Below are 13,360 nucleotides of genomic sequence, written 5' to 3'. Positions count from 1 at the left end.
CCACGACTGTACTCTCTCATCCTTGCTATCACTTGACCGTGTCTCTATACTTCCTTTCCCCATTGAAGATCGAGTCAGGATGCTTGACTTCGCTCACGCAGGGTAAATGAGAGATCCTCGATCCCCACATTGTCCCGGCTTCAGGGATATCTTCATCGTGTGGGTTGCTCTTGTCTTCATCTCTTATCGCAACATGTCGCTTCTACGCTACTACTTGCCGCACACACCCAATAGATCTTGCAGCCGAACACGACATCTGGTATTCTATTTCCCCAACAACCGACTACTGGCTTCCATATCGTCGCTTTTGTTACCCACACCCCCCTATGTACATCTCAATTCCGCACCGTCAGAGACCCCTCTGCGTGGTCAGGATCGCGCTGTGGTTTCTTTCCTCTACTCACAACTGATTCAGTATACTCGGACTCGTTCATGCAAAATGATATGCGCGTTCCCAATCTCAACTACGGTCTTGTGGTAGGTCGGTCCTCGCATGACAAAAGCAGGAACGCTCTTGCCTTTGCTTCATCCCTCCGATCCACTTCCATACTCGTACCTTCCTCATACATTCAATCTCTTGTGGTGACCGGCCACGGCAACTCTGCAAACCCTTTACTTGCACATCGTTAGCAGCTGCTTTCTTCCTATGATCCCCCATCTCGCTACTCCTCTAGATTATGCGCAGGCAACAGCCCGATGTCCGCGGTCGCCGATATGCAGGTCAACATGGCCCAAGCGTAGATCATGCCATTTGACCAGGAGATCTCATAAGTGCAACCTCTCAAATTAGTGGCCATCTCTGACACTTTGTCCTTACTACCTAAACCGCCTACACTGCATTCATCAGAACATCCAAGAGCACAGCAAAAGCTCATTTCTGCAATCCCGACGTTCACAAGACAACTACCCAATATGCCAGAGAAACCTGACACCCAACTGTCACCAGAACCACTACAGCAACAACCATCATCAACTCAATCATACACTCCCTCCGCTCCGATCCCCCCAGACCAAACTCCCGCCGAGGTTGCAACACAAGACTATCACAAGCAATTGGAGCTGCTGGATTAGCAAAGCCGAGAGCATTTGGAAAAGACGAGACAGCAGGACCAACGGCGAGCAAGGGAACAAACATTGAGCTGCAAAAACATCTTGGGGACTAGAGGGTCGTAGAAGCCGAGAGCTGGCGACCGATGGCTGACGTACAGCCCACTTGCTGTATTGTTAGGGATATGGAAATTGCTGTAGCAATGACCCTGTCATAAAATATCCACTCTTGATAAAGGACAACTACCTTGACGTCAAGGATACCGCAATCATCAGTGTGACTCAAGTCACTTCTGATAGATTTCAAGAGCCTATTTACATAGTTTTCGATGCAATCGTTCGGCTCCGACCAACTGGTTGCGATATTTTGGTAGTTTTGTCCTCAAAGCCTCTTGGAACACATTATTCAACCTCGGGTCGTATCGCGGCTTGACAGTATCTGAGTTTAGTCATTCCGATTGAGGTATCCTAGGTACATGGAACTTCTCATGTCGGTCTCAACACCGGCTTTCGAACATATAGATCAAGAAAAGATAGTAGTATATATGGAGGCATCGAGTAGTAGCAATAGATCATCAAGGGGTCATCTTGCTGCTCCTGAGGCAGTAGTTCCTCAGTCTTCTGTATGATAACAAATGATCTGCAAGACATAGCATAAGACACACGAAAAATATCACAATGCAACGACGTGTCAGTGTAAGAACAGAAATCTTGTCGGTATCAACATTATATACCCTCGAACCAAGTCCCCTCCTATGGTCATCCACATTAAGAACATCTTCAACCCCTATACGCTTATGAATAATGATATACAACAAGAAAAGAAAAAAGAAAAGTACAAAGAAAGACCACACCAACTTCCTAGACATCACGGTAAGAGCCCTGGAACTCACCCTGCTGCTGTCCATTACCTGAAGGGTAAGGTCTTGGTCCCATAGTTCCACTACCGCCATAGTATCTTCTCTGCTGGCCTCGAGCAGGACTTTGCGGTGAGGTCTGTTGCTGCTGGCCAGGCATCATCATCCCACCAGCTGAGGTTGGCCTAGCATAGTCGGCTTCGGGGATGTTGTCAAAGGGTACATTATTGGCGTTCGAGCTGCCCGGTCTGCTGTTACTGTAGCCTCTGTTGTACATGCCTGGAGTACTAGCTTGCTGCGGTGGGCCAGGGGACCCCACTGTGTATCGCGGGTACCAATCCTGCTGCTGTTTTGAAATGAGTTGGGCTTCTGTGGACGCTGGCATGGGGACTTGGTATGGCTGGGTGGCTCCGTACATTGAAGGAGATGAAGAACGCTGTAAAGCCCCTGAGCTCGAGTTACGATAGAGCGGTGGTGCGGCAGCTTGAATATTGGTCATGCTGCCAAAAGATGCATTTCTGGAGTGCGAAGGTGAGCCAGCTGGACTTTGTCTCATAGGCGAACCTGATGGGAAGTAGCCTTGTTGCTGCTGTTGCTGTTGCTGTTCCACAGAACCCCACGAGAAGTTGCGACCAGGCGCTGGTGGCTGCTGTCGTGGCCCTCCACTCCACGAAGGTGTGCGCTGATAGTTTTGAGGAGTCGTAGTGTCATATTGCTGACTACCTCGCTGGCCGCGTAGAGGGCTCGGAGACATTGATCTGTAGTCCGAGGGAGCGTTGTATCGAGGCTCGTGGCGGTAGCCCTCGCTATGGAGACGACGAGTTGGCTGCATCACTGGCGACTGCTGTTGTGGGGGCGGCTGCATTGATGATTGCCACGATTGCCCTGATACAGTGGGTTGTATTTGAGGCAAGTTGGGTTGCTGCTCCTGCTGATAAGAGCTTCTTCTCGACATCGTAGGCTGGATCTGAGGCAACCTGGCCTGCTGGTCTTGATGGTAAGAGCTTCTTCTACTGTGAGGCGCATACCATCCCCCTGGTGGTGGTTGCTGGTCAGCCTGCTCCGGCCGCTGCTGCGGCGGTTGCATGCCATTTTCGGTGCCATAACCCATACCTATAGGAGGCGGAGGAACGTTCTGTGGCGACATGTTTCGCTGCCTTCCAGCCACGGTGGCCTCTAGAACGCGCTCGGGCAGGTTCTTAGGCATGCCTTTGACCAGTTTGTTGCTCTTCTTTGCTTCCGAGTTTGATCGTCCAAAGATCGAGCCAAGTCGCGAGAAGCGTTTGTTCTTCTTCTCAGGATCAGGCGTGCCAGGCGTGTTCGATGTGCCAGCGGAAGTCGATGAGCGCTGCACCTTCTTAAGTGTGTTACCTCTCGAACTACCACCTGATATCCCTCGAGCTTTTTGTGCTGTAGACGTTGGCTGAATCGGAGCTTGATGTTGCGAACCAGCTTGGCTGACATCGTTGCCACGACTTTGTCTTCCATCCGAGTTCATGCCAGATAGACCAGAAAAGCTCGATCCTCGACTCAGTGCACTGAACAGACCAGAGCGACGTTTCTCCCTCTTTTCTTGTGCGGACTGCGTCAATGGAACCTCGTCACCAGAGAAGGTACGTTGGTGATCGAACATCATAGCGTTAGGATTGATGCGTTCGACCTGCCCCGGACCTTGAACCGGACTTCTGATGGAGAATCTGCTTCTTCGCGAGCTTTGGTTCATCTCGGGAGGGGGACCGACGCCAGGGAGCATATATTCGCTTCCGATTTGACGAGGATCCATGGTAGTTGGCGAGAACGTTCGGTTGGGCGGCTCCTCATAGATTATCTGCTCGCTGCTCATATGGCCAGGTTGGTGATACATAGCAGCCGGGCCAGCAAAAGGTCCCGGGCCCATCGAGGCGTTGGACTGATCGCTCTGCCAAGGGCTCTGCATCTCGACAGGTGATTGCATGATTGGAGCCATGCGACCTGCTTCGTAAGGGGCTGGCACCAGAGTAAGGTTTTGCGAGCTGCTCAAGAACGGTTGCTCTGCTTGTGCTCCTGGAATGGCACTGACATCCTCAGACGAGTAAGCACCAGGTGTCGTGGTACTGCTTTGCTTTTGAGTGTGTCCCATCTCGAGGAAAGAAACAGGCGATTCAGCACGACTCACAGGTCCCGAATTGATGTGTTGCCCAGACATGGATCTGGCCTTGACTGGTGAAGCAGTTGTGTCATCTTGAGTCTTGTTCAGTCCGACGAGGGATGTGCCTGAGCTCTTCCATTGCCAAGATGACTGTCTTGATTGCGATTGTGGGCGTTGCTGTGATGGGAGACTGCTGCGGCTGACGATGCGAGGTCTAGACCCGTCTCTTTCGTCTTCAGTGGACTCGGGATCGGCTCTCTCGATGGTACCAGGCTGTTGGGTGGCCGGCTCGTCGCGCAATGGACTTACGCTCCTCTTGAGGGGGACTGAAGTCTGAGCCAAGTCGTTGTCCTCGGGATGCAAGCTTGAGATCGAGGATTCGCGAGACGTCGGCTCGACATCAGACGCAATTGGCTGAGCAACAGGTCGGCGTGTAGGGCTTCTGTTGATATTTGGAACGTGTTCAACAGGGCTCTGATGATTCAGCGCGACTTCCTCGGTCTCGGAAAAAAGCCCAGCATCATTCGAAGAAGCGATTGCGGCAGGCAGGTCAGCTTGCGGTTCAAATACAACCTCATCCACATACGAAGGTGCAGCTGCCCGAGGGAGAATGTCCATAGCGACTGCCGTAGGAATTCCAACGTCTTGGTCCTTGTCTGACGTCCCCTGATGTGTCGCGCCTTCCAAACGTGACATCGGATCGTCATTCTCATCAGCAACCTTGATGTTCTCATTGGACTCATGCGAGTTCATCGATCCACCAAATGCTGGACTGGGCAAAAGACCAATTCTCTTGAATCTCTCATTCTCAAGCTCTATTTGGTCCAATGCACCTGGCTTCTCTTGAGTCCATGGAGCAACATATGTATCAGTATCACCTGCAGGCGATGCAGAAGGCTGTTCTGCAGTTGATGACACAATAACTTGCGGACCTTCCGTAGGAGATTGTAGAGTATTTGCTGCTGACTGAGACAAAGATCGCTGCTCAGACCCACTGCCAAAACGGCCAAACGCTGTGGAGAAACGGTTGTTGGCTTTGCTGCTACCACGCTCATCTGGGGAGGTCGGCGAGGCAAGCGCGGCATTGCTGTTGGGAGCTCGTCCGGAAGCCTGTGAAAACACACCTATCAACATACGTTCTTTGAAGAATGGTTTTGGAACGAGTGATGAGTTGGGGGATTATCTCAGTTAACATTACGCAGCCGGAACGGTACATGCAACCCGCCACTCAGATCATTAATGCCTCCCATCCAGGGTTAACGCTTATGCTGAAGTCGCATGGAAAACGGGTCCGCCGATTAATGAGTTACCGCCAAAGACAGGCATCGCAGAAACATGAAGATGAATCGTTGGAATGCATGCGGCAAGAAATTCAGAAAAAACGCGAAAATATCAGTGAGGGGAACGTCAAACAGAAGGAAATATCAATCTACCTTCTCGCTTCCGCCTTCTCGAAGTCTTCCCTTTGCTCTTGCGAACAGGCCCTTAGCTCCTACGGTAGCCTTGCCGCCGAACATGCCGGCGGAGTGCAACAAATCCTTGCCCTTGGTCTGCATCTTTGGTGCGCCTCCTTGTTGTGCTGAAGGTGAGCGGCCGACTGTGTTGGAAGTCTGACGCTCAACGTTGGAGGGCGACTGGCTGGGATCAGCCGCATGAGAGCCCGAAGGTTCCCTGTTCGTGACGCCACTAAGACCTTTCCTGGCCAACTTGATGATATTACCAGGCTGAGGCTTGTAACGAATGCTGCCTCCAATGGCAGTCGTTCCGGCAGGTTTGTTCGCAGCGTCTGTGACAACATGCGCATGCTCAGGATGAGAAAAGAGAGTCGAAGTAAGCCAGTTGCTGAGACCAGTGTCCATTGAGGCAACCTGCTCTCGCGAAGAGTTATAAGTGTTGACACGCTCGTCGACTGTTTTCAGAGCCATGATCTCTCTGACAGTGGGAATGCGAGCCGCTGTGTTTGTAGCCCCGGTAGTCGCGGTAGTTGTGGTAGTCTCGGTAGGAGCCAGTGGTGTCTCAGTAGTTTCAGTAGGAGTTAATGGTGTCTCAGTAGTTTCGATAGGAGCCAATAGCGGCTCCTTTTCGACAGAAGAAGCCAATGGCGTCTCGGATTCTTCATAAACAGGAGGTGGTAATTCACCAAGACGCTTCTCCAATGCGGTCGGCTGTCGTACTGTAGGCATACTGGCTTCGGCTTCCCTGTCCTCATCTCTGGTGGGCACCCAGGGAATGTCGGGCGATGGAAGACTGACGACAGGCTGTAGAGGTGCTTCCGTAGGCTGTGGCGATTGTTCCCTAAGCTGTAGAGGTGGTTCCGCGTGCTGTAAAGGGACTTCCGTATGCTCCTCGGTTGCGTCCCCAGGGGCGTCCCCGATAGACGAAGTGCTCCACCCACTACTGCTACTGCTGCTCACATTCGTATTGATCACCTGAAGCCCGACGCCAGATAATGGCCGTTCGTAAGAGGCACGCTTCACTTCCTCACCCACTTCACCCCACAGGCTGGAATTGCTCTGATCTCTTTCGAAACTGAAGCGCTTACCAAGAAGACCGGCATCTGCAGCTTGAGTGTTGGTTTGCGATACTGTAGGCTCACCAATGACTGCAGGCACGTTCGACCCAGGCAGACTGTCATCAGCACGAAGTCCCTCGGCCCTCTGAAGCTCTCGAAGGGCCGCTGGCGCGTCCAGGGCGTCTTGGTCGCGGGTCTGCTGAAATTCAGAATGAATTTGGGGCGTAAGACTCCTCTCAATCTCTCTGCGCAGACGGTCGCTTTCCATGTCGGCAGGCGAGTAGTCAGAAGCAGGTGTCATGGCGTCAGAGTCGACACGAAGAGTCGGTGGAGGGAAGTAGCCAGACGATTCTCGTAGTCCGAGTCCATCGGGAGTGTCCTTGGCTGGTGGCGTGGGACCAACACTGGAAGCGATTGATGAAGCTTTACGGTCGATTGTCAAAGGCCTCAGATAGACATCACCAACTGAACCTCGAGGTGCAGTGAAGTCTTCCTCCGGAGACTGTGGCTCTGGCTGAGCAAAGTCTCTGGTGCCATGATTCTGGCCGAACGAGGATAACAACGCAGCGCCTAATGCTTCACTTGCATTCTTCAGGCTATCCACGTGGTTAGTCTCTTGGGGTTGAATATCCTTGTGAGCAAGCGGCTGCTTGACCGTGGCGGGCGTAGGATCAAAATCTCCTGGGGGCGGGAACGTTGCCTGCCTAGGAGTAATCTGGTCATGCTGGAGGTTATCCCTCGTGTGTTCCACGCTACGCCTGGTGGCTTCTTGCGCCACGGGCATCTCCGCGCTAGGAGTGCCCACGTACGAGACCCACTCGCCTGGCAAGTGTGGGCGGAAACTAGGGCCTCGAGTTGGGTCCGGACGATCAAGAGAAGCTGTTTCGATCGATTCGAGGACTTGATCATCACTAGTCACGCCGCTGGCGTCGCTGTTTGTGGTGTCCCATGTACCAGTTCTCTTCAAGGATCTGTCACTCTTCTGAGAGTTGAAAGACATGGCAGAGCTGCTCCTAGACAGAGTGTGAAGTTCATTGTACTTTCCCGCAAGATCGCGGACTCTACTGGGACCAGGAGATCCTTGCCGCGAGATGGGCGAAGGACTGCGATCGATAGGGCTTCCGGTCACCGGTGATTTGACTCTTTCGTGAGTCTGAAGGAAATTTGCTCTGGCGGCCTTTGCAGCTTCGGCTGTATCGACTGGTGAGCACGATGATGCGTCGGCAGCGATATCCGACTCCCTACGAGTGTAGTCTGCTGAAGGTGCGATCACACGAACTGAAGCAACGGGAAGGGGTTTGCTAGGCGATTCAATGGGCGAAACGGCCTGCTCTTCTTGCAGACTGCTGTTTTCTGCCGACATTGGAGTAGAAAGTCTCTTCATATATTCCAGTTGCGGAGTTCTGGCAGGGCTGTTGCTGAAAGACTCGCCCGACACATTACGGGAGTGTGTAGGACTACGTCTCTTGGTGGCGAAATATTGCTGTGACGATGAAGGGCGCGAACCAGGACTACCAGGCAGACTGCCTTCCTCGGCGATGGGTCCCATGTCTCTGTTATCAATGAGGCGGGCCTTTGCTTCCGCAGTCGCAGCGCTTGGGACACGGCTCATTATAGGGCTTATCCCCGTCGTATCCGATCCGTGGCCAGACTGGGAGTTGTCGCGAGAAATGGGTGTAGGTGGTACGGACAAGTCATCCCGACGCTCGAACGCTTGATTTACTGCATCAGTCAATTCGTGCGAGGCGTCCTCCACAGTGTTGGGTTCAGCGGGCGCCACAGGCTCAGTGTTGGTAGTGGTTGGCGAAAGAGCGTCAGCCGCGTTCAACGAACTAGACAACTCGGAGGCATTCCAGAATTCTGAGCCGAATCCGGAAGCGACACGACTGACTGCTGGCAGAGAAGAACCCAGAGAGGCAGTTGCAGGCTGCTCCTCACGAGCGGTCTCATGACCAGCAACATCGGCACCGGCAGCTTTGGCCGGGACAGGATTCTCCTGGTGCTCCTCGTGTCTAGCGGGCGTCGGTCCGACCTGGCTCTTGGCTTCTTGTTCCCTCAACCGCTCCTCTTCCATGCGCTTGTAAATGTCGGCAGGGCGGATGAATGGTAGAGGTTTGCCAGCACTCGGAGCGGTAGAAGCGCTCAAACTTGGCGAGACTGGCTCCTGAATCACGGGTTGCTGCGAGCCCATAGCAGGCGAAGATGGCACGCTGGTCTGCAGACTGCTTTTCCTAGCAGGAAAGCGTTCGCGAACGACCTGAGGAGAGGTATTCGTCTTGAGAGGTGGTGGGACATGAGCGATCTGAGAGAAGTCGCGGCGGACGCCATAGTCGGCATGTGGTTGGATCGCAGGCTGGAGAGGCTGCGGCTTGGTGGGAGTGATATGCGCGGGCGGAGGAGGCGGTGGCTGCTGTTGACCGGAAGAGAAGGATCTCACTTCCTCACCCGTCTCGAACGAGTTCCGTCGCGGTGCGGCAGCAGGAAGGGGCGCGTCTTGCTTGTCGTCGTAGCTGCCATATTCATCGTAAGGGTCATAACCGCCCCAGTCGTCTCCATCGTAAGAATAGTTCTTGGCCTCTGCCCATTTGCGCGTTTTACTACGATTCACATTTGTTTTGAAAGAAGTGCCCGCTGGCTGTGCGGCGGGATTGAGCAGTTGCTGGTTGCTGCGCACTGTATTAGTCGTCGCGGACGAGCGAGTATCGTGGCACATACAAAGGTGAACGCGCGCCGTCTCGGTCGTCGGAAAACTGATATGGGCGTTCCATATCCAACAAGAATCGTCTACTTCTGCACTCTCATGGCATAACACTTGTTTGAAGTCCCCGCCCGTTGTTGCCTGTGGGGGTGTGCTTGCGGCAGCCGTGTCGCGACTGAATGTCGACACCAGAGCACGACGTGACGGAGTATGTGTCAGAGAGAAGGTTTGCAAGTCTCAGGTGACGGAAATAATATGCTTCCAAGGGAAAAGCGAAGGCTAGGGGGGGCTATCATGCGGGTTCCAACCTTCTTTCAAGAGCCGGACTGGTTACGGTGACCAAGTTTCGCTGCCAACGCGCGCCCGAGCCTGCACCGACGATGGTTTCACTTCTCCCCTTGGTTTGTGCATCCATTCCTTTGACATCTATCTCGCAATATTGTCTTATCTTTGCTGATATAGCTCTGCTTACTTGCAACTGACATTGATCTTTTCTGCCGTGCGACTGTGCCCCCTCAATCATGCCTCAACCTGCTTCGTATACTATTCGTAATGCTTCCCTCTTGGCATCTTGTCGTCGTATAGCAAGACGTCATCCTCCTCATGATTGTTCTTCAGTTTGCAGCTAAATTTATACACCTTGACTCGATGGACGAGTATCCATGTGCAATCAGGGTCGCCAACGATAAGGGCACCTGTTCCTGGTGCAAGTCGAGCCCGACCAGGGGTTCATGCATGACAGGTAGTACTTCGTATCCACAAGCAACGTCAGTCCTCATCTCTCCTTCTGCTCGATGCCGTCCCATTCGTTCTCATGATCCAGTACTGTCCTCTCTGTCCTTCATGATCCAATTTCCACCCACAATCAGGGTACCAAGGACAACCGGGACTCCCATCAACCATGTAGCGGTCTTGCGAGCATAAGTTCGTTGATCCTCGGACATCCCATCCGCTCGAAGAGCTTCCATGCCAGGTCTCATGGCATTGATTTCGGAGAATAAGTGACCGACTGAAGAGCCTGAAAGTGACGGTCTGTGAATTTCGTCTTCTGGTCTCCTACGCTTGGTAGGTGTCATGCGAGGGTAACTAGTGGAGAAGCCTCGAGTGAAAGCCATGCAACTGGCTTGACTTGTCGTTCGTCTAGAGAGCAGCATCCTGGCGGACATGATGCTGTGAGGTTTATAGATGGATGGACCTGAAGACCGTGTCCTTTGTGTATGGAAAGTGAGGTTCTACCTTCTGAGACACCATCTATATCCATACACCACCCGCAAGAGCCGCATATGTCATAGACTACGGACTTATCGGCAATACGCAATCAGGCACGGTTCATCCAACATTCTCCCATACCACCACACTATCTCTCGACGAACCACAATGCTCTCACCCTCAGCTCTCCGCCGTACCCACCTTACCGCCTCTCACCTCTCTTCAGCCACCTCCTCCACAATGTCTTCGTCTGCCACCTCTCCACGCAAGCTCAAAATTCTCATGATACACGGCTACACCCAAAACGGACCCCTCTTCCACGCAAAAACCCGCGCCCTGGAGAAGAACCTCGACAAAGCCTTCCCCTCGGCCCCCAAACCCGGTTTCCTGCCCTTGTTCCCCGGCGGAGTCGAGCTCGTATACCCAACCGCCCCCTTGAAGCTGTCTGTAAACGACATTCCAGGCTACGATGTTGACGGCGCAACCGACGACACAGACCCAGAAGCCTATGCCTGGTGGCGCAGAAAAGGCGATGGCGAGCCCTTCCGCTACGAAGGCTTAGAACAGGGTTTCGCATCTCTGGCTGCAGTGATAAAAGAGCAAGGTCCTTTTGACGGTTGCATAGGTTTCAGCCAGGGTGGTGCAGCAGCAGGCATGCTAGCATCAATTCTCGAAGCCAACCGAAGAGAAGCATTTGAAAAGCAACAGCCGCACGGTGGAATGCGCTACCCGGAAAGCTTTGAAAACGATACTGGATATGTTACGGACGTCATTCAAGAACCACTGAAATTTGCAGTAAGTTATAGTGGATTCAGTGCTGCGCCGAATGAGCTGTACACTGCATTCTACGAGCCAAAGATTCAGACGCCGATGCTGCACTTTATTGGTAGTGTGGATACGGTTGTAGACGAGTCGAGAAGTTTGAGGTTGGTGGATGCTTGTGTCACGGGCAGAGGTGTTGAGGGTGGTGTGTCGAGGCTTGTGTACCACCCTGGTGGTCACTTTTTGCCCAGCAGTCAGAAACAATACGTCGCTGCTCTGGTAGCGTTCATCAGAGAGGTAGTCGGCGGACCACCAGAGGACTCGCTAGAAAACAAAAAGGAAGACAAGGCCGAAGACATGGACATGCCCTTCTGAGAAACATAGACGACAGCATAGACACTAGAGCAGCATGGATCGTGGTGCATTTCGTGGGTCTATAGAGAGATTATACTAGTACATGGCCAGTTTTTATGCTTCACCGAGCCTTGTTCGATGCTTTCTCGCCCTTGTTGGTAGGCTGGATTCTAGCCATCATCTCCTCCTTGGTAATGAGATGGTCGATTCTCTCAAGATGGCCGAGCAAGCTCTTCATGTTGCCTGACCACTCGTTGAGCACCTCGTCGGCGTCACGTCTCTTCTCAAAACTGACCAGTCTGGCAGGGCGGTCAATCTTGGCGTAGATGGTCTTGCTGACAACAAGATCGCTAATGTACTTCTCCGTCTCTTCCTCACTAAGGTCGAGCAGTTCTGTCAAGCGCTTGAAGTGGACTCTGGTGTAGTACTTGGCAATGACTCGGACATTGTGCTCAATGACACGCTTGCGCAGGTCTTGCCAGCGCTTGTGAGCCTTGGGGTCGTCCTTGTTCTCGGTAGCGTCGAAGATATCGGTCTGGCAGAGGTGCGGGCCGTAGTTTTCGGCAACAGCGGGCCAGCGCATAAGTTCAGGAATGGTGAAGAGGTTGAGGAGGGCGGCATCGTGCGGGATTTGTGAGTTGCGGGTATCGCGGTGGATTCTGTGAAGAAGATCTGATTGTTCGTTGTCGTGAGGGGCGAGGATGATGAAGTAGAGGACGCGTTGCAGAGCCTTGGGGATGTTAGTTGGTGCTTTCTACTCACAATGAGTCTCGAGAATATGCTTACAGCTCGTAGTTGCTCAGGGTTGTTCTCGACGGCTTCAGTGTCGAGGACTTGACGGTAGTGCTTGCAGGCATCGAGATACTTGTCATCGTGCTTGGCCAGGGTGATTTGCTGCTCGTAGTAACGCAGCTTCAGATCTGTGACATCGTCTTCGGGCTCAACAGGGGCATCGTCGGGACCACGTTTCTTCTCTTCCTCTTCACGCTCCTTGCGCTCCTTCTCCAACTGCTCGGCCGACTTCTTTGGCTTGCGGGAAAAGTAACGGGTGCTGATCTTGCGGCTCAGGATGCTGGCTTGTGTCCAATCGCCCTTTGCAATGCAGAGAGCAACTTGCTCCAGAATGAACTCGGTCTTTTCGCGGCGTGTCATGGAACCGAAGGTCTCGACCTGCAGCTCGCAAAGAATGTCGGTGGCGGCGTTGATGTCTCCTTGGCTCTTCTTGATGTTTGACAGGATGCGTGTGACTCTGGCTCTCTCGACTTCGACAAAGATCTTGCCCTCGGTGACTGTGCGGAGTGTCTCGATCAAAGACAGCTTGGTGTCGATGTTGGGTGTATCGTCGATGAATTCCATCGACACCTGGACCATCTTGGTGATGGCCTGCTTGAGTTGACCATGCTTTTTGGACAGAAGTTGGATTTGTTCGTTCAGTAGCGGCCAGTCCTTGGCCTCTTTGCATATCGTGACGATGGCGACAACGAGTCTGGATGTGGAAGGGAGGTCGGAGGCCTGATTGTTGTTAGTATGTTTGATGTGTGCGATCGAGAGCGAATGTTGCGCACTTGTCTAGTCTGCTTCTCAAGGGCGAGGAGCTTCTCGATGGAGCCTTGGACATTGCTCTGCAGTTATGTTAGCCAAAGTAGCCAGTGTTTCGGACACACGACATAGCTACCTTTGCCAGATCTTGAGCTTCGGGGATGGCCTTGTCGACCTCCTTGGTAAAATCTCTGTCTGCTTTCAGGCGACCTTCCGACATGATGGGCGATAATATGTGATGTGGAGAGAGCGGA

The 13,360-nt window shown here is 52.9% G+C and overlaps 4 protein-coding genes across 4 annotated transcripts; 1 reads left to right on the top strand and 3 right to left on the bottom strand.

The window, feature by feature from the left end:
- Nucleotides 1-5,456: 5,456 nt before the first annotated feature.
- Nucleotides 5,457-9,312, bottom strand: M436DRAFT_48163 (uncharacterized protein; the record flags this gene model as incomplete). The annotated part of the gene is made up of 3 exons (XM_013571089.1): nucleotides 5,457-6,026; nucleotides 6,120-9,210; nucleotides 9,260-9,312. 3 exons carry the CDS (start codon nucleotides 9,310-9,312, stop codon nucleotides 5,457-5,459), a joined length of 3,714 nt encoding a protein of 1,237 aa, XP_013426543.1.
- A 742-nt stretch (nucleotides 9,313-10,054) lies between these two features.
- M436DRAFT_82582 (uncharacterized protein) lies at nucleotides 10,055-10,408 on the bottom strand (the record flags this gene model as incomplete). Its single annotated transcript, XM_013571368.1, has 1 exon — nucleotides 10,055-10,408. One exon carries the CDS (start codon nucleotides 10,406-10,408, stop codon nucleotides 10,055-10,057), a length of 354 nt encoding a protein of 117 aa, XP_013426822.1.
- A 283-nt stretch (nucleotides 10,409-10,691) lies between these two features.
- Nucleotides 10,692-11,588, top strand: M436DRAFT_48802 (dihydrofolate reductase; the record flags this gene model as incomplete). Its single annotated transcript, XM_013571190.1, has 1 exon — nucleotides 10,692-11,588. One exon carries the CDS (start codon nucleotides 10,692-10,694, stop codon nucleotides 11,586-11,588), a length of 897 nt encoding a protein of 298 aa, XP_013426644.1.
- Nucleotides 11,589-11,688: 100 nt separating this feature from the next.
- Nucleotides 11,689-13,326, bottom strand: M436DRAFT_48035 (PCI-domain-containing protein; the record flags this gene model as incomplete). The annotated part of the gene is made up of 4 exons (XM_013571066.1): nucleotides 11,689-12,297; nucleotides 12,354-13,079; nucleotides 13,133-13,189; nucleotides 13,243-13,326. The coding sequence occupies 4 exons, from the start codon at nucleotides 13,324-13,326 to the stop codon at nucleotides 11,689-11,691; spliced, it is 1,476 nt and encodes a 491-aa protein (XP_013426520.1).
- Between the last annotated feature and the right edge of the window lie 34 nt (nucleotides 13,327-13,360).

This window comes from Aureobasidium namibiae, assembly GCF_000721765.1.
Source record: "Aureobasidium namibiae CBS 147.97 unplaced genomic scaffold scaffold_10, whole genome shotgun sequence".
Taxonomy (NCBI): Eukaryota; Fungi; Ascomycota; class Dothideomycetes; order Dothideales; family Saccotheciaceae; genus Aureobasidium; species Aureobasidium namibiae.
The sequence above is the reverse complement of the archived record's forward strand: the minus strand, read 5'-3'. Positions and strand labels throughout refer to the sequence as shown.